General features: G+C 36.1%; 1 protein-coding gene across 1 annotated transcript in view; it reads left to right on the top strand.

Annotated features, from left to right (window-relative positions):
• Positions 1–21,873, top strand: part of LOC111868802 (gamma-tubulin complex component 5) — a 38,549-nt gene that overhangs the window by 2,076 nt on the left and 14,600 nt on the right. The window contains exons 3-11 of the mRNA XM_023859789.2: positions 3,480–3,674; positions 7,781–8,046; positions 9,273–9,450; positions 11,404–11,620; positions 11,888–12,020; positions 14,241–14,408; positions 15,287–15,468; positions 18,223–18,526; positions 20,218–20,440. Of these exons, the coding sequence (XP_023715557.1) occupies positions 3,480–3,674; positions 7,781–8,046; positions 9,273–9,450; positions 11,404–11,620; positions 11,888–12,020; positions 14,241–14,408; positions 15,287–15,468; positions 18,223–18,526; positions 20,218–20,440 (1,866 nt within the window). The remainder of the gene's footprint in view (positions 1–3,479; positions 3,675–7,780; positions 8,047–9,272; positions 9,451–11,403; positions 11,621–11,887; positions 12,021–14,240; positions 14,409–15,286; positions 15,469–18,222; positions 18,527–20,217; positions 20,441–21,873) is intronic.

Here is a 21,873-nt window from a genome sequence, read left to right as displayed (position 1 = left end):
ATGATAAAATTTTGTTCTTGTACATTTGTGTCCGCATGCATGTACAGCATTCCACAGACTCTGTTAAGTGTTTCAAAATGTGACATTTTTCTAACTGTGTGACATAATTAAGGGACATAAAAAAGTACCAACGCATAATTTTGTGTTAGTAATTTGCCACATATCCATCTCATATAATGTGGCAGATATTGAGAAAAATTTCTGCCTTGGCCCTAACACTGTTCTTTCTGAGATTACCATAACAGGGGTCGTATTTGGTTTTGTTAAAAAAGATGTATTTCTGAAACTGACAGATGAGGAAGTTTAATTTTTCCAAAAAATATTGTACATTGTTCCCTTTTAGCAGTTTTTGAACTGATTTAAATGAAAAGTTTCCAAGTGTTGGATAAGAAGATGTAGCCCTGTTTCATAGCTTTCTACCTTGCCAGATGTAATGCTTTGTGACTTTCTTTTCTGTGGGTACATAAAAGTAAAGGACATTAAACTTGTTGATGGTGTTGAAATATTTAAATTGAATCCATAACACCAACTTGTGTTTGGGCTGAGATGGAATGTCATCTTGAAATCTGCCATATCACTAGAGCTGTACATGTTAGGCTTTACCAATGAAAATTCAAAATATGTGTTATAATTTTATTTCTCTTTCAATCAGTTGTATGTCATGGTTACAAAAATATAACGCTTTGAAGCAATAAATGTATTTAGTGGACATCTGTGTATCATTGTCATGCCCCTTCTGCTCACACAGTACTGCGTGATGCAGACACACTAACAGCAGATTTCTGTACTTGTACTGGCAAAGTTAAAAAGAAAGAAGAAGAAGGAAAAAAACTCTGTGATTTTAGTCCGCAAGCGAACCGTACCGACCGAGTGACTGCTGCTTGTTGGCGAAGTTTAGTGCCAACTTTTGCGGATAGAGGGTGTCGCGTGGTCAGCGCAACCAATCCCCATGGCCGTTAATTTAGGTTTTCTAGACCGTAGCCTCTGTTTCCTTGAAATAGATCCTCAATTATACTGGCCAGGTGAAAACATTCTTTTTTTTATATTAGTGTCTTCTGAGATGTGATTCCATGTAGTTCATTAGACAGGTACCAATGTTTGATGAATCTGTGTTCTCCAGCCTCAGTTTAGAAATGTTATTTTCCATTAGACAATATGTTAATGTTCACTGCTGTGAGAATCTCAAATATAATTTTTTCTTCTACTGGATATGTTTGTATATTTCTCCAACAAAACCAAATTTGATGAAAGGTTTGGTTAAGAAGCAACCAGTTGTCTGGGTTGTAACTCTGTGTAGTTCAGAGAGAGCCTGGTATTTTAGAGGAACCATACTAGGACCGAAAATATCTATAATGTCATCTTCAGGTGTTTTATCTCATAAGATATATGTAATTATCATATTTTATATGTATATTTGTATTCGTTAATTGAACTTTTAGTATACCTTAATATTGAAATTTAGTGAAATGTATATGTTATGGTTATGTTGTGTAGGCTTTTATTGGTTGTAATTCAATCGATTGTAACTTGAACGATTTCCACTTTTTTTGTGGTTTGATTGTCACTATGTATTTTTTTATGACTGTTCTGTATGTGACTGAGTTCTGTTTTATGAACTGTTCTTGTGTATGTTTTGATTTAATTGTGACTTGTTCTACATCCTAGGCTTGGCCTAAAAGGATTTATTGAATTTAAAGAATAAATGAGATTAAATGAAATATCGCCTCAAAGTAAGCAAGAAATCAGCAGAAGCAGGTGGAAAGCTTCATCCCAGCTTGGCTTGGCTTACTTTTGACTCTGAAGATGGAGGCAGTATGTTCCTCTGAAATGCCAGGCTGCTTCTGTGCTATGCAGGTTACAACCAGTAGAACATGCCCATTGTAGTCACTGGCATGAGAACCTGAAATCCTTTATAGTTTTAAGTTAGGTTATATTAGTACAGTAAATCCTTGTCCAGCGTGTATTTGTACATTGCCAGTACACGTACACATAAAAACAAATGTGAACAGTTATTTGTCAAATGTGGAAAAATTGAATTTTCATAGTTTATCAAACGTGCCATGTTACTGTACAGACCTACATGTGCTCTAGTATTTTGTCCTTATCATTATCATTATCATTATCATTTATTTATAGTTCCAAAAAATCCATAGAGGCATCTGCCTCTGATATAGAACAAGTCAATAATACAATATAACATATAAATATACATACATAATCAGATAGTCATCATCGTCAAAATTTTAATACTCAATACAACAAAACTACTGTACAGCAATACATTCCATATATCAAAATAACATTTAAAATTACATACATGATCAAAAGACCATCAAGATCCTTAATATAGTAATATAAAATCTATTTTCTTAATATATAATACACCTGTATCACAACAGTAATAACACCCTTTTCCTGAGTATTCATTCCATAGTCCATTGCTTTCTAGCAATAGGCAGCAGTGTTAATTTAAATATACATTTTATTCATTCATTCATTCATTTATTACAGTTAAAGAATCCACAAAGGGGTCTGCTTCAAATATAGAAGAAGTCAGCAGCGCAATATAACACATAATCTCTCGTACATTCCCACATTTCTTTCTTGCATTACACTTTTTTTTTTCTTTTTAGATTTGTTATTTTTGTTGGTGTTTATTATGTTTTAATTTTTATTGTGTTTGTAGTTCATGTACAGTATGAGGTACAGTTATTCATTTTGGTGTATATAAAAGAAAATCTTCATATCTAGATATTAATGAGAGTCTTTATGCAGCTGCATTAATGTGTCCCTTTTAACCGGTAGGACAACAAGTTTGTCCATTGTGGGTTCACTTTAGGTTAAATTATGGTGTGTCATATTTGGGCTGTTAAGTGGAAAATATTCATTTTGCAAGAAGTTTGTAGATGATGCATGTATGCATGCCCAAATGATGTGATCTAAGTAAAAAAGTTTATTACAATCATTACTTTATTCTACCATGTTTATTTAATTCTTGTATTATCGTCCATTGTTTTTGGACAGTATTTTTGATTTACAATAAACCCTCACTAATCTGGTTACATTTAATCTGGATGTTGGATAGTCCAGATTGAAACATGAAAAAATGAAAATGTCTGTTCACAGTTCAGTACATAATTTAAAAGACACATGGAATTTAGGAGCTAGAGGGATTAGAGCAAGAGGACTTTCAGACTGGAGAGACTGAAACCATGCAAGAAAATATCCAAGACTGACTTTTGCTGGATGAAGGAGACCCTGGATTTCAGCTTCTGACAGAGGAAGAAATTGCTGCAATTATATTTTTTATTTATTTTTATCAGCACTACTATATTATTAAATCTACCATTTTTCTAAGTTTTTTGGTTTTTAGGACTATCTTTTGCTTCATTCAGATTATTGGTTAATCCAGATGGCCTTTCCCCCATTTAATCTGGATTAGAGAGGGTTTACTGTATATACACTTTGTATTTCTGCAGTATGACATCCAGTATTCGCTGCTGTCTCTGCTTCTTCACTTGGCTAACAATCCAACAGCCTCTGCTCATCACCGTCAGGCAACTCATACAGCTGTCAAAGTACCCGAAGAAGAAGAAGAAGACAGTTTTGACTGGGCTTCATATTTACGAGAAGGGGACGAAAAATTTGTCTGTGTTTATGATGATTCTTCAAGTGTAAGTCTAAATATTGTTATATTTACTTGTGTATGAAAGTTGATTTGTATAAAATATGTAAGTAAGACATTAGTTCGAGGTTAAGAAAAATATGGCTGCATAATATTGAAGAGAAAATGTGTTATATGAGCCAAAGACGTGTTTTATGTCCTTTCCTGCATCATCTTAGTACTTTCAGAATACTAGTTGTTACTGCTAATTTACCATAAAGCAGTGTGAACTCTTCAGTGGTACTAAATATAATAAGACATCAACACAGAACATATTTGACAGGAAAGAACCAGTAATAATAAGAAATTATTCTCTTATTGCAGCTTCCCCTCTTCTGTCTACATTCAGTTCTCTAGAAGTGTCACTTGATTTTTTTTTAATAGGAATCAGTCTAATGGAAGAAACATTCAGAATGGAAGGTGAGGGCTTGACATTGTTGCCCAACAGTAGCTGCCACATGTGATCAGAGGTTGGGTTAGCTAGATGTTTAGATTAACCTTGTGACTACTGCAGTGTTTTGCATCACTAGTACACTTTTCTTTTCATTCTAAAACTGGTTACAATTTATGAAATATATTGTTATGAATATATGGCCTTCTATGCACTAATAGGATAACTTGGACGCATGGAGGGGAAAGTAAAGTAGGAACATAATACCAGTAGTAATGCAATAACAGACAACAGAATTTTCCACCACAGACTGGCTGCTCTGTAAGGCACTGAGGAATTCTGGCTGTGCCCTTGGCTTGGTTGACATGGTCAATACGGGCAGGAGAAATAGAGATAATATTGCAACAGAGAGAGTGAATGTATGCTGATTATGTGGGGAGGGTGGAATATGGAGGCATTGTCATACATGCTATGAACAGTGTAGAGCAACAGCTTATGTCATTATTTCTGGATTGTGGACATGCATAGAAGTATTATTGGCTACATAGGAACAAGTTTATATTAATATAAAACTTGGACAAACAGATACTCAAAGTCTATAGTTTCATTTCTCAAGGACTAATCAGAATAAAACTGGAAATATTTAATCCAAAACTCTGATACCCTCACTCTATGTAAAAAAAAAAAAGAAGTAAAAGTAAAGCTATCCCTGTAACAGGCCGTGAAGGCCCATAGTGTTGTGAGACGTTGAGGGTCCCACACTATCTAGACAATTGGCTCAAAGATGGCTGTAAGGTTGTTAGCCTTACGCGCCGGCCGCACTTTACTCCCCAGGAATATTATTTAAATAAATTCTGGTACATTTCTGTTAGAGGCTGAGTCGACTGTAGGGTCATAGTGCGGCTGGAAGGATTAGGTCAATTTAAAGAAATCCAGTGACCTCATCGGGACTTGAACCCGCTACCTCTCGGCTTGTGTTCTTCCCTTAATGTCAGAGACCAAATTTCACACCCATAAAAAGCTACAATCATTGTTGCAGTTTTGTGTTTTTTAATATTTATGCTTTTGGACGGTGGATGAGAAGACAACAGGGTTGTGATCTGAATTTCATCTGCTCTTAATTTCCTTATGAATCAAGTTTTGATTTGTTATTGATGTTCCAAAATATTTGAACCTTGCACCATTTTCAAAGGATCTAGTAACTGTCTTTGTGTTATGATTTTCCCCTGCATTCTGGTGAGTTGCATTGAAATCACCACACAGAATTTTCATTGTGCTCTGTGGGAATTGATCGGATGTACATTGTTAACAGTAGCATTAAAAAACCAAATAGAAAATCTACACGAAATGAAATCTTCTGCCAGGGAAGGCTTGGAATTATTCCAATGACGAAAAGGACATATTCCCATCAAAAACCATTTATGGTAGATGAACATTTTCATTAAAATGGAAGACATTAATAACAAAACTTAGAAATGAACTAAAACTAGTACACTAGTACATTAGCCCATAACTCAGTAAGCCCATATTAAATCTAAAACCAAAGACTCCATATTGCAGTTAGTCATAAAAGATTAATAATTTGGAAAAACAAATTCCCACACACTAAGAACAAATGGAAAGAAGAAAATTTATATAAGAATATGAAATCAAATGCAGGTTACCATCCAAGCATATCTCATTTATTGCCTAAGTAGACTGTGTGTTACAGAGACTTTGACATGTTTTGGTCTTACAATACCATCATCTGGGATATACTTTATTGAAAGAAAACTTTACAGTACACATGTGTAAAACAAAATGTCTGAGGTATAAGTTCCTTTAATGTTAGACTTATGTTTCTGTGGATTTGACCACATTGTTTTATTATGTTGTTTGGGGCTGTCTTATACTCACTTTCTATTGATGTCAGTGAATGTGAAGTTCTGCGGCCGTGTCATGGTGCCTGGGTGAAGTGTTGAACTGTTTAGGTACTAAAGTAGTATATTAGGAAACGAATCCTAACAAAATTATACAGAGAGAATTTTTACTTTGTTGACTGGTTCCATGGCTCTGCGCTTCATGGAAACCAGTTGTTGCTAGCTGCAAGGGACATATGAATTTTACCAATGAATCAGTATGCCTGACTGTCAAAGACATTTGGAATGAAGGTACTTTATTACCAATGTTCACAGATCACAGGACGTGTTGAAAATGCTGTCCCTGTACATATAGACGTTCCTTACACTGGTGGAAGAGGTTCTGATTTACCCTTTGAAGCTGTTCTGCAAGAATATTTTCAATTTCCCTACAAATATTTTATTTTAGTTTTTTGCCTGTTTAGGGGTTATTGTTGTAAACATTAGCCTTGAAATAACTCCAGAAGAAGAAATCAGAAGGATTAAGATTAGGTGAACATGCTGGCCAGGTACTGCTGCTGATAATTCTGTCCTCAAAGACATCAGAAAAAGCCTGCTAAGATATATGTGCAGTTTGGGCAATAGCTGAGTCCTGCTGAAACCGGCTATAGTCTCTCTTCTTCTCTTAACTCTGGAAAGAACTGCCCAAGAATGACCTGTACATATCTTTTGCAATTAATTATTTTATTAAAGAACACAGATCCAACAGTCCTTTCACTTACAGCACACCAGACTCAAACTCTTGTTGGATGGAGTGGGACTTCATGGGTTGGATGTTGATTCTTTGAACACGAGTAGTGATTATTTTGCATATTTATATATCCCTGCAAGTGAAAGCATACTTCGTCAGAAAGAATGTCAGTTGTCGATCAATCTCACCTTCGAAGAGACTGTAGAAACCAACCACAAAACTGGACCCTGCTAGGTGCAGCTTCAAGGAATGGATTACAGTTGTTTTATATTGTCTAAGCTGCAGCAATTGTGTTGCCATGTTTACACTAGATTTTGACACTCCGGCTCCTGAGCTAGATGTTTCAGTGATTTTCTAGGTGTATGTTCAAGTGTTGTCCTTCTGTCATCAAACTTCTCATTAAGCACTTTGTGCTTGAGGTTTTATTTCTTGTCTTTCAAGAGTCCCACTGCTCTAAGTTTATTCAGCAAATTGTGAATTGTCTGTCCACTGGGAACTCTTTCATCACAAAATTTTCACCAACACACACTAGCCAATCTGTATTCCACATAGGTGTCATACAGAAGTATGTGTTGCTCTAAAGTATACTGCACAATGATGTACCACACAACTCACTAATTGTAACTGAGAGCAAATGGCTAATGGAGCTGATAACTGCTGCCTCCTGCTGACAAATCATAAACTCCCATGCATGAACATCACTGCCCGCTGTGAAACATATAATGCCGTTAAGTGGTCCAAGGTTAATTACTTTCCTTCATTCTAAATGGTATCGACCATCAATCATGCCAATTCTTTGACAAAATTTATGTGTGCCTTGCAGCAAGCAGTGCTCCAGTCACCGTGAAGTGCAGAACCAGTCAACAGAGATAAAAAACTCTGTATAAGACTACTTTGCTTTACACAACCACTTAAGAAGATAGACTAAAACAATTTTTTTAAGTGTGGTAATTGTTTCCCCAGATTTGTGATGTTATGCCCCATCTGAAATGCCTTAGGAATGTGGAGTATAGGAACACCAGTATTCATAATTTCATTTATGCTGCTAGATTGAACTCCATAAATTCCCATTTGTTGCTTGCATGCTTTTGTGCTTTGCGCTTAGGAGATATTTTAATACATTGGTTGTTTATTAGGAAGAATTCAGCAGTGACTTAGATGAACCAATAGATGAAGAAGGAACTGACTTGTTAGCACCAGAAGTTATTAACTCTGTTCCTTTTATGAATTTGGAAGTGGAAGTTCAGAAGATCTCAAAAGAAGATATTATTCATAATTTGCTAGAAGTTTATTCAGCAGAGAAGTGGCTGGAAACTAATGTTATGCAGCCATATTGGACTTCTGAAGAAGTACATTATAATGTGTCAAGCAGATTTCCAGCGTCCAACTGGGCAAAACTGTGGTAAGTAAATTCTTTTCTAAATTTTGAAAATGTACAACTGAAGAACTCATTGATGCCTGTACAGGTTTTTCTGCTAGCATGTGTTCTGTGGATGTTGTCAGCATAAGTGCCTGCCAAATTATGTTCAAAATAAACGCTAGGTTTTCAATCTTACATCTCATATTTGGTCATCAGCTTGTAGCGTGAAATGTAGGCCATTGAGATATTGGGTTTTTGGACTTTATCCATTGTCCTGGTTTTAAGATAACTAAGAAAAACATGACGTTTCGGAAACTGGATCTGTTTCCGCCTTCAGGTGAGGGAAAACACCTATTCTGTTGGGTCCCTTAGAAAGAGCTAGCCTCAATCACTGAACAACCGATGTCACAATACACAAAGGTTATAAACACCTGAGACCAGGCTAAGTCCATGAGAGCTAATAAGAAAAAAAAAATCTAAATTCTAAATTAGATAGACGTGATTTACTCCATTGTTGACACTAGTTAGACATATTAGTTTTTTATTGGTTCTCCTTTCTATTCCATGCCGTGGGGTCATGGACCTGGTTATTAGTTTGGTTTCGTGACATAAATTTCTACGGCTGTATCTACCCTGGTTCCACGCTTGTACGTGTTTGGAACAATTTGTAAAGTATATTACTTTTCTTATTAGCTCTCATGGGCTTAGCCTGGTCTCAGGTGTTTATAACCTTTGTGTTTTGTGACATCGGTTGTCCAGTGACTGAGGCTAGCTCTTTCTAAGGGACCCAAACAGAATAGGTGTTTTCCCTCACCTGAAGACAGAAACAGATCCAGTTTCCGAAACGTCATGTTTTTCTTAGTTATCTTAAAACCAGGACGATGGGTAAAGTCTGAAAACCCAATATCTCTGTGTGTTATACACCATCGTCAGAATCCTATAGTAACTACTTGTAGGCCATTGACTTTTACAGTTTTTATATTGGTATGAACTTGCCTTTGCATAGCCCATAGAAGTTTTACAAGCATCTGTTATCCTTCAATAATGATAAAGTTGGCAGGCAGGGGTGCGAAGCTGACCTCCTTGGTTAAAATGCATCTTGAAAAAAGAGAATGAGGCTCTGTGTAGGATTCAGTAGTGTACTCTTATGAACGTGGTAATGGACCTACAGGTTCCATAAGAGATCAGGACTCTCCTAGCGAGCCAGCTAACTATGAGTGTTTCAAGAAACGTATTCCCGAGAGTTAGGTTAGTTATGTTTCTTTCAGGGATCAATATTTGATTGAACAAGGACATAAAGATCCACAGACAATCATCCTCAGTGAATACAAAGTTATGAGGGAAATTCTCTGGATGTTCTTTACACCAACAACAAGTTACTTATTCAGAGAAGTGAATAAGAAGTTCACTGTAAAGCCAGATATTACCATATCAAGTCTCTCAAAGGTAATGTAGAATTAATGTGTTAAATACATAGTGTATTATCATCTCCACAAATGCGGAAATAAAGTTTTATTATGTTAAAATCTTTGTTGATATTCAGTAAAATCCGGCTGTTGGTGGAGGTGCATACAGTCCAAAATATTGGATTTTTTCACTATCAGTGTTACTGCTTGAGACGTCTTTCAGACTCTCAGCGTTACAAGTATATAATCATGGTTGTTCCTGAACTTGTTTCTTTCTTTTAATATAAAAGTGCAACAAAAGTCCAACATTAGTAAGAGAGTGTTTATGTGATATGAACTGATAAAAATGTATCATAGTTGAGTTGTCTGGTTGTAAAGTAGAATATATAATTGATATTCATTTAAATGTTCAATACAGTGGAACCCCCATTGAAGGTTTCTTAGGGGAGCATTAAATTGTCAGAAATTTGAAATGTAGGGATTTGAACATTAAGTGAAGGAAAACTTTAAATTGAGCAACTTAAATGGGGTTTCAATGGATTTCAAAAATTAAAATTTGCTAAATAATCTTCTGTTGTGTAACTCCACCCATATAACATATTTACATAATTTATACACCTTGACACCCAAAAATTATACATGAAAGTTTTTATGTATAAAATGTGCAAATACCACATTTCAGAGTATAACTTACACATTACTTTTAGACTGAGGAAATTTCTTCTGTATGTGAGGAAAGCACAATTCAAGTTATTTTTGGTGTAATTCATAACCATCATTTTGAACCCAGATGTGTAATTTAATTTCCCAATGTCTGACGCACTTTCAGACCGCTGCTTATTAACTATAAAGATAATATGAAGGTTGCAAACTCTTTGGTTGTACTGAATACTGTAAAGTGCACCGAAAGTAGGCAGTCCAATTGGCAGTTGCAGATTATTTCTGTGACAGCTTTCCTTCTGTCTGCTGGAAATTTCTTAGAAAGTATGCCAGCATTTATTGAATACAGATGAGTCGTTCTTGACACAAGGAAGTGGCGGGGAACAACAAAAGAATATTCCTGATGTCCAGCAGAAGTAGCCAGCAGTTATTTCTGTTTTGGCTGGCAAAGTGTATGCAAGCAAGAGTGTCCAAGGTAACAATATTAAAGACACAGACAGTGAATATGAGAGGTTGGAACATCTGGGCTGTGGAGCATTGCAAGCTGTTCATGGTAGCAAGTTGATATTTTTATTGAAGGACTGTTGTCATGAGAAAGTCTGTAGGCTGTATGAGGCCAAATATGGCTTCATGCATAGGTAAATATAAAAACATTTGTTAGGGTGCCTGGAAATTCCTGCCTTTGGACTACACCATGTGAGTTCCTTGATGAAGATTATGATAGAAATGCCATTTAATAAAATTGAAACAAGCACATCATTTCACAGAAAATACTGCAAAAGTTCCCCCTGCTGTGTCACCATATTGCATAACTCTTTAATAATGTTTCTGGCAAAAGTTTGTGTCTGTCAGAATTCTAGTGAGAGTCCATTTTCCCTCAATGTTTGTCAAGGAATTGTGTGACCGTATTGTACAGTACATGTAGAGGATGCATGTCTGATCAACTTGACCTTTCTAGTTACAGAGAGGTTGGGAGACTAGGTGCAGTCATGTCAGACTTTTGTGATTTTTTCTCTATTAATTCAAATCACTTGTGGTATTTCATTAGTAGAAGTCATGTGTTGGAGGTACTATAGATAGGCAGTGGAATATCCATTTAATGTTACTCAGTTTAATTTGTTGTCTCATTTAACACTAATTTCAGAGATCCCATATCAGTAATCACAGTGATAAATTGATTCCATGTAAGATTTTTCTCATGTTAGCGTTCAGATCTGCTGGTCCTTAGAGAAACCATGAAAGGAGATTTTTGTGTACATACAGTGCAAGGAAGTTCTGCTAAATAAAACTCAGAATGGAAAGGGTTAAACAGCGATTGGGTATCTTTCCACAGGACACATTTGCATTGTACTTGAATCACCTGTGTCCTTACTTCACAATGATACGAGAGTTTCAGAACTTTGGTGAAGAACTGAATTACAATAGAGAAGTGGCAAATTCTACAAAATATCCTCCCAATACATTCATAGCATACTGGACTGTACTGAAGGAGTTCCTCAAAGATTTTAATTCACTCATCATCCAAATTGAAGTTAAAGTGAAAAAACAAGGTATGAACTTTAAAATTTGATCTTTTAAGACATATGTTGCAAGAAATAGTATTGAATTTACATGTGTAGATAGTCATGAAGAGAAAATAAAACGTATTTTTTGTACCACAAAATTAGGTGTCTAATTGATATGATACACCACACGAGTGGACACACTTGGGAGAAGGTTTCAGTTGTATATAGAGTGACATGTATTTGTTCTGTTTGTTCTGGTGAAGAGTGAAAAGGAAACCAAGGTGATAGAATTAATTGTTACTGTAATTTCAGATGAAACTTACACACTGCTGCAGCTGACTAATGAACTGGAACCAAAATTACATGAGCTGAGTAGTATGTATTGTATTCATACAAGAGCAGTATATGATTGGAAGACATCGCCTAATTGGCTCTCAGCCTCTTGGTAAGTATCTTCAAGTTGACAGTCCCTTAATCTGTTGATCTGATATGACGACATGAAATTATACATGAACATTTGGAAGAATGCTTCTGCTGTTATTTGTAGTTGTATATGGGATTACAGGATGGTAGGATGTGATCAGGCTCAGGATTGTATCCAAAAGCAAGTAACTGATGTTGGTGACCCATCAGACTATGCTGCTATAATCTTAGCTTATGTATAATAAAGTACACAGAGACATGACTGGGCCTTTGTGACTTTGCATGCTTAGTTATATAGCAAAAATGCTCTTCAGCATAAAGTCTTGAAGCTGGTGATTACAATTCTCCCAGAAACTCATGGACTTAGTGACATGATGAATGAAATGATATTGTAACACATGGTGACGAACAGGTGGAAATTAAAATTTTTTTGGCACCTCCTTCCAAATCATTATTCAGAGTGGCTCCAGTTTTTGTCCAGGCACTTGCTAAACATTATTCTGTTAACATGTTTATGCAAGATGTTATGCAGTTTTTGATCTGCTGTAATTGTTGGTGCTGTAGACATATCACATGATGTAAAGTACATAAAATTCAGTAGTAAGTCTGAAACTTGTTTGTATCAGATCTCGCTTGTCTACAGCTACTAGTTTAGGATCAGTGCAGAATTTCTTATAAGGTAAATTTACTGATATAATAAACGATATAATGATACAAATTCCGTCCCAAGTGCAAAGAATATATTATGTGTCCTTGATCTTGCTCCTCTACACTACATGTTTCGGCCTCAGACGGCCATCATCAGGTGTATAACACTCACGTTGCTGTCACTGCACCCAGCCCAAAATTTAACATTTAAAACACTTTCATTTTTCTTATCAACATCTACTTCGTTGATATCTGTCTGGTTTGTAGATTATTTTACACACGTTAATTTTGACGTTCCTGTAGTAGCACTATAAAATCTTTAGTTCTAATTTTAAAATCTTTTAAAATTTTTCTCTAAATTTTAAATTTAAAATTGTTAGGGTTACTCGCCCTATGTCTAAAGTGCTGCAGCGGCTAGTTCTTGTTTCCACACTGTATAGGTGTTATCCTGTGTAGTCTTCCTGTGTGCGTGCTGCTGTTATTCTTTACTACGTGTGCTATCAGATGTACTGTGTAGTTTACTGATATAAAAGATTGAAACATGCTCTTTAAGCTCACTAACATTGTCACCAAAATACTGAATATTGTACATTTATGTAGATCTTCTTAATGTATTATATTATATTATATTGTATTCAGTCAAAGTATGCAGGTTTCAAAAAATTATGGCAGTTTGATTCCATGCATTGGATGCATCAAGCAGTCTCTGTGCATTCCGCACTAGTAAATAATAGAACATTGGTCAGTATGATTGAAATAATAAATAAGAATATTGGTCAGTAGGAATATGTATTCATAACATTGTCTTGATCAGTAGATATTTCATTATTTCAGACAAGTTTGTGGGCAATTTTTATAATTTTTTAACAGAAGTAATCATGTAGTTACTATAGGATTCTGACGATGGTGTATAACACACTGATATATTGGGTTTCTGGACTTTATCCATCGTCCTAGTTTTTAAGATAACAAATAAAAACACGACGTTTCAGAAACTGGATCTGTTTCCGTCCTCAGGTGAAGGAAAAGGGGAACACCTATTCTGTTGGGTCCGTTAGAAAGAGCTAGCCTCAATCACTGGTCCACTGTTTTTATTTTTTATCTTAAAAACTACGACGATGGATAAAGTCCAGAAACCCAATATATCAGAGAAGTAATCATGATGCACCCAAAATCTTGCCCCATATCGATTCTAATTAATGTAAGGGAACATCATATCAAATAACTGAATATATACTGATTTCATTTGATGTTAATATTGATATCTTGAGCACAAGATCAATGTAAAGCACCAAATTTTCCATGCATAAATACCAACTGCACAGCCTCTTGTTTTATTGCTGCTATTTACCTGGGCACACACATGTTATTTGGTTACAGGATTAACCCAGTAACAATAATATATTGATAAAAACATTTTAGAATTCAGAATCCTATGGTGCACTAGCATATTCAGATCATTGTGCTTTGTGACCTTCAGGCCACTATATATTGAAAAGTCTGTCAGAAGGCATAAGAAATTTCAGTACAGTCTATATAAGATGATTAGATGTTTTGCTGATTTTTAATAAAGTTAATATGTATATGTGAACAGTCTTCTTTCAGCATTATATGGAGAATTTGTAGACTCATCATCCAGCAAATGGACTGCCATTATGCTGAAGCTGTTCCTAAAGAGTTTTGAAGTTTATTTGGATATCATTAGTGCATGGCTGACTCATGGACACTTGCAGGATTGCCGGGAGGAATTTGTGATATCACGGTAAATTGCACAATGAATCTTGATGATGACAGTCTCAAGAAAATGCATATTTTTGTCATTTAACACAGGTTTGTATTTAATGGCATGAAAAATATGGCAAATTTAATATGCCGTTAGAAGAAGAAGAATTTGTCACACAGTTCACTTTAGTGATTTGTATAGTACAGCACAGTGCTGAAATGATTGCTTACGGTCCTAAATAATGGACATATGAACACATTCCATGTTTACTGGCCTACTGGCAGTAGGTGGAGCCTCAGGTAGCTTTACATCCATCACAGAACATAAACCACACCATGATTGTGGAGTGGCATGGAATATTACAAACTCTGCCATGCCTTCCCAAATTGTACTGCATTGGTGTAACAGATTTGCTTACAGTAAACCATTCACTCCAAATGCCATGGCATTGTAAACTCCAATGGTCTCCCTGCATCTGATCCACTGAATAATACAAATTTGAATCTGCCATTGTGAAGTCTGAAGACCGAAATATCCTATTATGTATGATAATTAATTAAGCAGGCTGGTGTAGTAGTAATATTCTGAACTTGTGTTTGAGAGTTTCCATGTTTGGATATCAAGTAGACTACTGTGTATCCCGACATACATTTTTCATTGTTTTCCTTGACAGATGAGACGAGGTATAATAAAATTTTCCAAATTCTTACCTTCTCACAATTTATGATCATCTTCATACCCATTTTATGCTACATCATCAATGTAATTGCAGCAGTGTAATTAAATAACCATGATGCCTGCTTAAAATATACCCAATGTGTAAAAAACTGCAGCTGGTGAGGTGTTCAATTTGAATTGCTGCTCTTCACGTGTACAAAATTGTACTTCAGTCTCTCACAAACAGATCCCATTTGCAGAGACTGTGGAGAACTCCAGGAGTCTCAGGAGGAAAGATATATAGTCCAACCTTATGAAACAATGCTGCTAAAAGCAGGTATCAAGCCATTACCAATCTTACAAGTGATTGTCAGCAAACTCCTTCATGCAAGCGAAAGTATGGATCTACTGATGAAGATGGGCAGGCTAACCGAGACGCGAGGTATGTGTTATAGTTATTTGTTTGGACTCTCATACTAACTTTGTGTTTGGAAGTTGTTAGAGCTTCATGGATGTAAGTAACATACTGTAACGCGTTTCGTTACAGAAGACGCCGTAGAGATGGTTAATTGGTTTATTTAACAATCTTCAAATAACGGCTACAATTAATGATAACAATGTTATGGGTTTCCACACTTTACAAACCCTAGAACGAAATCTCTTAACACTCTCTTCGAGAGTCTTCACGTACTAATAATGCGGGAGCTATACAAGTCTCCCTGAATTACACTCTCCAGATATGACTGGTGATCACTGGTTATTGCACACGCGGCTGTAGCTCGTAACTTGCGAACTGAGAAGTCGTTGATAACGCACTCGGCGACTGTCACAGTACAACTGACTGTGAATAGCCTTCGCTGCTCCTTATGTAGCCTCGATCGGACAGTCGTCGCCTGGTGCCTTGTTGCTAGCCACGCTGTCTGGAGTTGTTGACGGCTGCCTAGTAACCGCGATATCCCTCGGTGATGTCACCGCGTTGACTTGCGTTGCCTAGCGACCAGGATGCTAGGACTCGGCTAACATCGGCTCGCTTCGGCTTCGCTCGGCGCATCACGGCTGGCGGAGGGGGGGGGGGGGAGGGGCGTCATTCAGAGCTCAACATGTCACAATACAATGAAACCCCTATTGAGGGATCTGTAGGAGAATGGCTTTCCTTACACTAAATTATAGGTTTTTACTATGTTATGCAAAATTACACCAAGAAATTGTTCATTTTTGTACATGACTGACTGTATTTAATTGTCTTGTATATAAAATCCAAAGCTTGTGTGGATGTTCTTATTCTGTTTTCAAGATTGTGTAGAAGTTGATGTCAGTATGCATGGAATTGACCAGCAGGAGGCAATGAGAGAGACACCTGTACTTCATTCAGTATACCAGTCTTGACCTCTCTTGAAAACAAATTTCTGTGGATAGTGGCATGCATCTTCAGTGAAATTGTGACTAGGTTATTAAGAATTCAAACCACATATTGATAAAAAATGTTCAGATGTATAAAATGAACGGAAACAGGCTAAACTGCAGTGGTTGCACAATCCGAACCAAAGAAATGCAGATAATCAGAACACTGTAAGATATGAAACTGAATGATGTTTCAGGAAGAGAAAGAAGGAACATATGAAGAACAAAATTAATGAACTTGAAGCAGAGAGGAAGGACAAGGGTGTTACTAATGCTGACAATCATTGTTGAAAAACAAGAATTACAATTTTTCAGATTTTTAGCTTAAAACTTTGTTGTTGTTGTTGTTGTTTTTTTTTTTTTTTAGAACAGTGATAAGCTTAGTGAAATAGTTAATTGTCCTGTATGATACAGATTAACTATATTGTGGCGTATTTGCTCTATGCAGGAACTGTTGAGCCATGGGGGCTTCAGGGCACGCTCACAATGTGAGAGTTGCTGATTGTATAGGCGCGATGCTTGTTTGCTTTCAGTTCTGAATCTTTTGTCTTCCGGTCTCCTACTTTAAACTTAAAATACACTAAACTGTGGTTGGATCTGCTATTTTATATGGGTGTGAAACTTTGTTCCTCATGATTCTTTATTTCAGCATCCCATTGCAATTGTTCGACTTAACGTCAATTATTTATCGTCTGTCAATATTGCAACACTCTTCCATTCACCACTCAATTTTAGTTTGAAATTATACACCTTGACACTACATGTTTCAGCCCAAAATGGCCATTTTCAGGTGTCTTCATATATTACAGATATTTTATTAAATTATGTTAAAACTGCTACACTGTCTTACTAGTAAAACAACACCACACACACACACTGTGGAGGAAACATGCAAACCAGGGGCATATGGCAGTCAAAACTGAAATGTAGGCTACGAACGTGAGGGGCAAGCTGCCGAGATAAAACACCCTGGAGAGACATATATTTATGAAAATGGAGGACACCCCGTGTGAGGTGAAAAATATGCACCAAAATAACTTGGGTATACTAGGAACTTTAAAGGATTTTATCTGGTTTTACCTTGAAAAGAGGACTACAGTGTGTGATTTTAACATGAACTAAGACAGTGTAGCAGTTTTAACATAATTTAATAAAATATTTGTAACATATCAAGACACCTGAAGATGGCTGTTTGGGGATGAAACATGTAGAGTCAAGGTGTATAATTTTAAACTAAAATTGAGTGGTGAGTGGAAGAGTGTTGCAATATTGACGGGCAATAAATAATGGACATTAAGTTGGTTCCTCATGCCTGTGATCTTTGTTAGTCATGTGTGGTGAGAGACCGAGTTTCACACATGCATAAAATATAAGAAGCAGTCTCATTTTTGACATAAGAGAGAGGAAGTAACAGGATGTTGGAGAACATTACACGATGAAGAACTTCACAGTTGGTACTCTTACAGTTTTGTGATGATCAAATGAAGGAGGTTGACATGTCAGTACTCATAGCATGCATGGTAGAGATTGGTGGAGACGAATTACGCACACAGAATGTTTGGGGAGGTCTAGACATGGATGTGAGCATAATGTGAAAATTATTTGTAAGGTGAGTGTGGACTGAATTTGACTGGCTCAGAATAGGGCCGAGGCTCTTATAAACGTGGTAGAAGACCTTTTAAGTTTCATGAAAGGTACGGAATTTCTTGACCAGCTGGGCAGTTGTTTGTTTCTAAGGAAGGGCTGCTCCATACACTTAATTATTTTGTATGATAATTAATGTTTTCATTCATAGGTTGTCTATATGAAGAATTAATTGAACATACTGAAAAGGATTTGTGTAGATTTGCATTGAAAGAAGACAATCACCAGGATATGGGAGAGAATACTAGCAGTAATGTTACTGACAGTTCCAACCTTGTGAATGAATCTGACAGTTTCTTTACGGAGATTAAGGAACATTTAATACGATGTGGAGATGATTTCCTTGTGACAGCTTTTGAAAATTACCTACCCTTTAAGCAAGTGGGCCAGGATGTTGTGCAGGAAGATGAATGTATAAATGGTTTGAAAGAGAAAGAACAACAGTTGTATGCAAGGTAAGCATTCCTTTACCTGTGAGTGGATTAAGTTGACAGCTTTATTCAGCCAGCCCAGTATTATGTTTTTATAGTTGGTTACAGTTGATGTATAATTACATTATTTTCTGAGGCATATTTGATATGCTTGATTATCAGGAGGTGCTTATATCTCATCATTAGGTGTTTGGTTGGTATACTAACATATTTTTTACTGGTTTTATTTTTTCACTTAGACTCAACAATCATTGTTAAGATCAAACCTGGAACCCTGCTAACCTCGTACAGTAACCAGTAGACTAATAGGCCTATATTTAAATGTAGTAAGTTTAACACCAGCTTGGACCATCAGTGATTTATAACCTGGGTTTCAAAATTATTTTCCCAGAGATAAGTGAACAGAGACCTTTGTAAGTACATTTTGTTTTTTAGCCTCTTTATAAATATATTTTTATGGATATGAAATATAGTCTCTTTGAAGGGAAAATGTAAATTATGTACATGACAAATGTCGAAAGTCTTTAAGTGGGCCACTTGGTCAGTAAATTTTATGTTTGTGGCGTGGACTATCAAGGCTGACTTTTTTTTGGGTGATGGTGGTGGGGGGCAATTGATATACAAATATAGGCTATTTTTTTTTGTAAAAAAATAGAATAGATGGGGTAAATCACCATGTTTCCAAGACATTTTCTTAGATTACTAGACTAACTTTTATTTATATCAACCAGATATGAATCATAATGAGACATAAATTGGGAACAATTGTTTTATGAAGTGAAAAATATTCAAAATTTTATAATGGGACTTCATCATCTCTTATCTCTCAGTCCTGCATAACTTTCTCTTAAAAAATCCTTGTTTTGGTGTTTAGATTGAAAGAGACAAAGATAAAAGTGTTTTGTGCTCTAACAATGCAGCGTAAAAGCCAGAAGATGGCAGGAATAAAGTAAAATGGGGTAAAACAAATACTCTTCTCTGAATATAACCTTCTCAGTATTTTGTTGACTTTGTTGTATATTACTGAGTTAGTAGTGAACTCATATGAAGGAAATGTTCCTCAACACATTATGCTGTTACTGGAGTCCTTGTCTCCCAGTGCATTCACCTTTACAGAATCCTGCCACATGCCTGTTCAGTTTCACTGAAAAGAGGAACATGTAGTAGAATGAAGAAGAATGTTGGTCCATGACACTTTAATATAGAAGAACTGTAAAGTGTTTTACATGGTGGATCATAATGTATGTTGGCAATATGGATTGTGGCTTTTTAATTGCATGAGGAAACTAAAACTGTAACAACTTGAATTCAGAATCACTTCCATATTATAGAGACTGCTTTAATGCATTCCTCACAGGACTAACTTATAATTATCTGTGATAGTTTTAAATAAGTTTGATGAGTAGTGTAACTTGTGATTGGTGTTTGCATTAGGAACAGTAACAGTTCTGTCTGATGAGGTAATGGTATACACCCCTCCTCCATCTCCCTTCATGAGGGAAAGGGCTGTGTATAAACTTCAGCTGTATGCCAATAGACAGTCTGCAGCAGATTTAGGTACTATTTCTGGAACTCTGTTTATGGTTTGACCTACTATAGAGATTTAACATCATCTTATTATACATGCATGTTCCTTGACTTCCTCTATATCCAACGGTTGTACCAGCCTGGATTAACAGAAATGAAACAAATGAATGAATTATACATTTTCACAGACTGCTTCAAAACAGCGGACATCAGATCTTGCCTGTTAAACAAGTACTGGAAGCTAACCTTTTGAGACTTGTAGAAGAGAAATGGAAAGCAGCCTGCGCTATGGTTAAACCAATATTTCAGCATGAATTCAATCTTTCAGTACATTTCAAGATAATAAGGGGAATTTTTCTGATGGAGGCAGGAGACATCATGCATGAATTCTACACTTCATTGTTTCAACAGGTAACATCTCTTGCTTCTGAACATGAATTATGTGTCTTAAGTTTTAGTGATTTTAGTAAATGTATTCAAAATATCGTCTTCATTATGTGCCTTCTACGAAACCTCCAGGCACAACTAACCACCATAATATTTTTCATGAGTTGCATGTCTTCAGAGAGAGTTCCTCAGTTTATCCAGGAATATGCTTCAACAATATCTTTAAATAAGCCATTCTACATCCTTTTCAATTCATTTTCTTTTCATTTTCATTAGACACACTATAATCTGTGCACATGGGAAAGCAGCATTATACGCACTAAACAAGTTACTATTCTTAATAAGTAGTTTATTTAACAAACTGTTGATAACAGTGTATGGCATAAAATGGTATTACAGCAAATAAAGAATTGGAGAGGATGTGGAAGAAAGCTGTTATGACCTAATTTAAGGTACTACCATGTCATTTTCCAGGAGCAACTGAGAAAACCCACAAAATAAAGCAAAGTGAGGATAATTGGGAGTCCCAGCCAGGATTTAAAACTGGCATATGGCATACAACAAAACACACTTAAAAATCTATATGGTATTTGATAGTAAAAGGTAAAGCTGTTCCTGTAACAGGCCATGGAGGCCCATAGGGTTTTGAGATGTCAGGGCTCCACATTTTTTAGACATTCGGCTCAGAGATGATAATAAGGTTGTTAGCCTTACGTGCCGGCCACTCTCTACTCCCAAGAAGATTTCTGGTACTCATTTCTGTTGGAAGCTGAGTCGACTCCAGGGCCATAATGTGGCTGGAAGGATTAGGTTAATTGAAAATTCTACGACCTCATCGGGAATCGAGCCCACGACCTTCTGGCTTGTAGCATAATGCCTCAATCAAGTACAGTATTCCATACCCCTTGTATTTGATGGAGGTGCAGTTTAATTTGTTTATTTACTTTATTTTAAGTTTTTTGTTTTGTTCTATGCCTGTGTCCCCCAAATTTGGACACTTTGCGATGTGAACAAAATTAATATTCATTTTGTACCATCAGCAACTTCTTCACTTTCCTACACCTCATTATCACTTTAATGACACTTGCATGTAATCCTCTGAGAAGTCTCATGCATTACTGGGCTAGTGACACAGTATTCTTATCTGGGGTGATAAGAAAAACTCAGCCACAGTTTCTTTATTGTGTATGTGGCCTTAAAACATTTCATATATAAATAAAGGAAACTTCTGAATGGTGCTCCAAAGAATGCTGGATGCCATAAAGACAATCTTATACACCTGGGATTTATTTAACCATGTTAATTTGTTTAATTTACATTCACTTCAGTTCCTTCTTGCTGTGCTTCTCTGGCAAGCAAACCAGATACAAAGTCTAAACATAACCTTTGTTGAGGCATTTTTCAGTGTAAAACTTGATCAGTTACGCTAATAAAATGCTATGTATATAAGACCTTGT

This window comes from Cryptotermes secundus, unplaced genomic scaffold (genome assembly GCF_002891405.2).
Source record: "Cryptotermes secundus unplaced genomic scaffold, Csec_1.0 scaffold257, whole genome shotgun sequence".
NCBI lineage: Eukaryota > Metazoa > Arthropoda > Insecta > Blattodea > Kalotermitidae > Cryptotermes > Cryptotermes secundus.
This window is presented reverse-complemented; position numbering and strand designations above follow the sequence as displayed.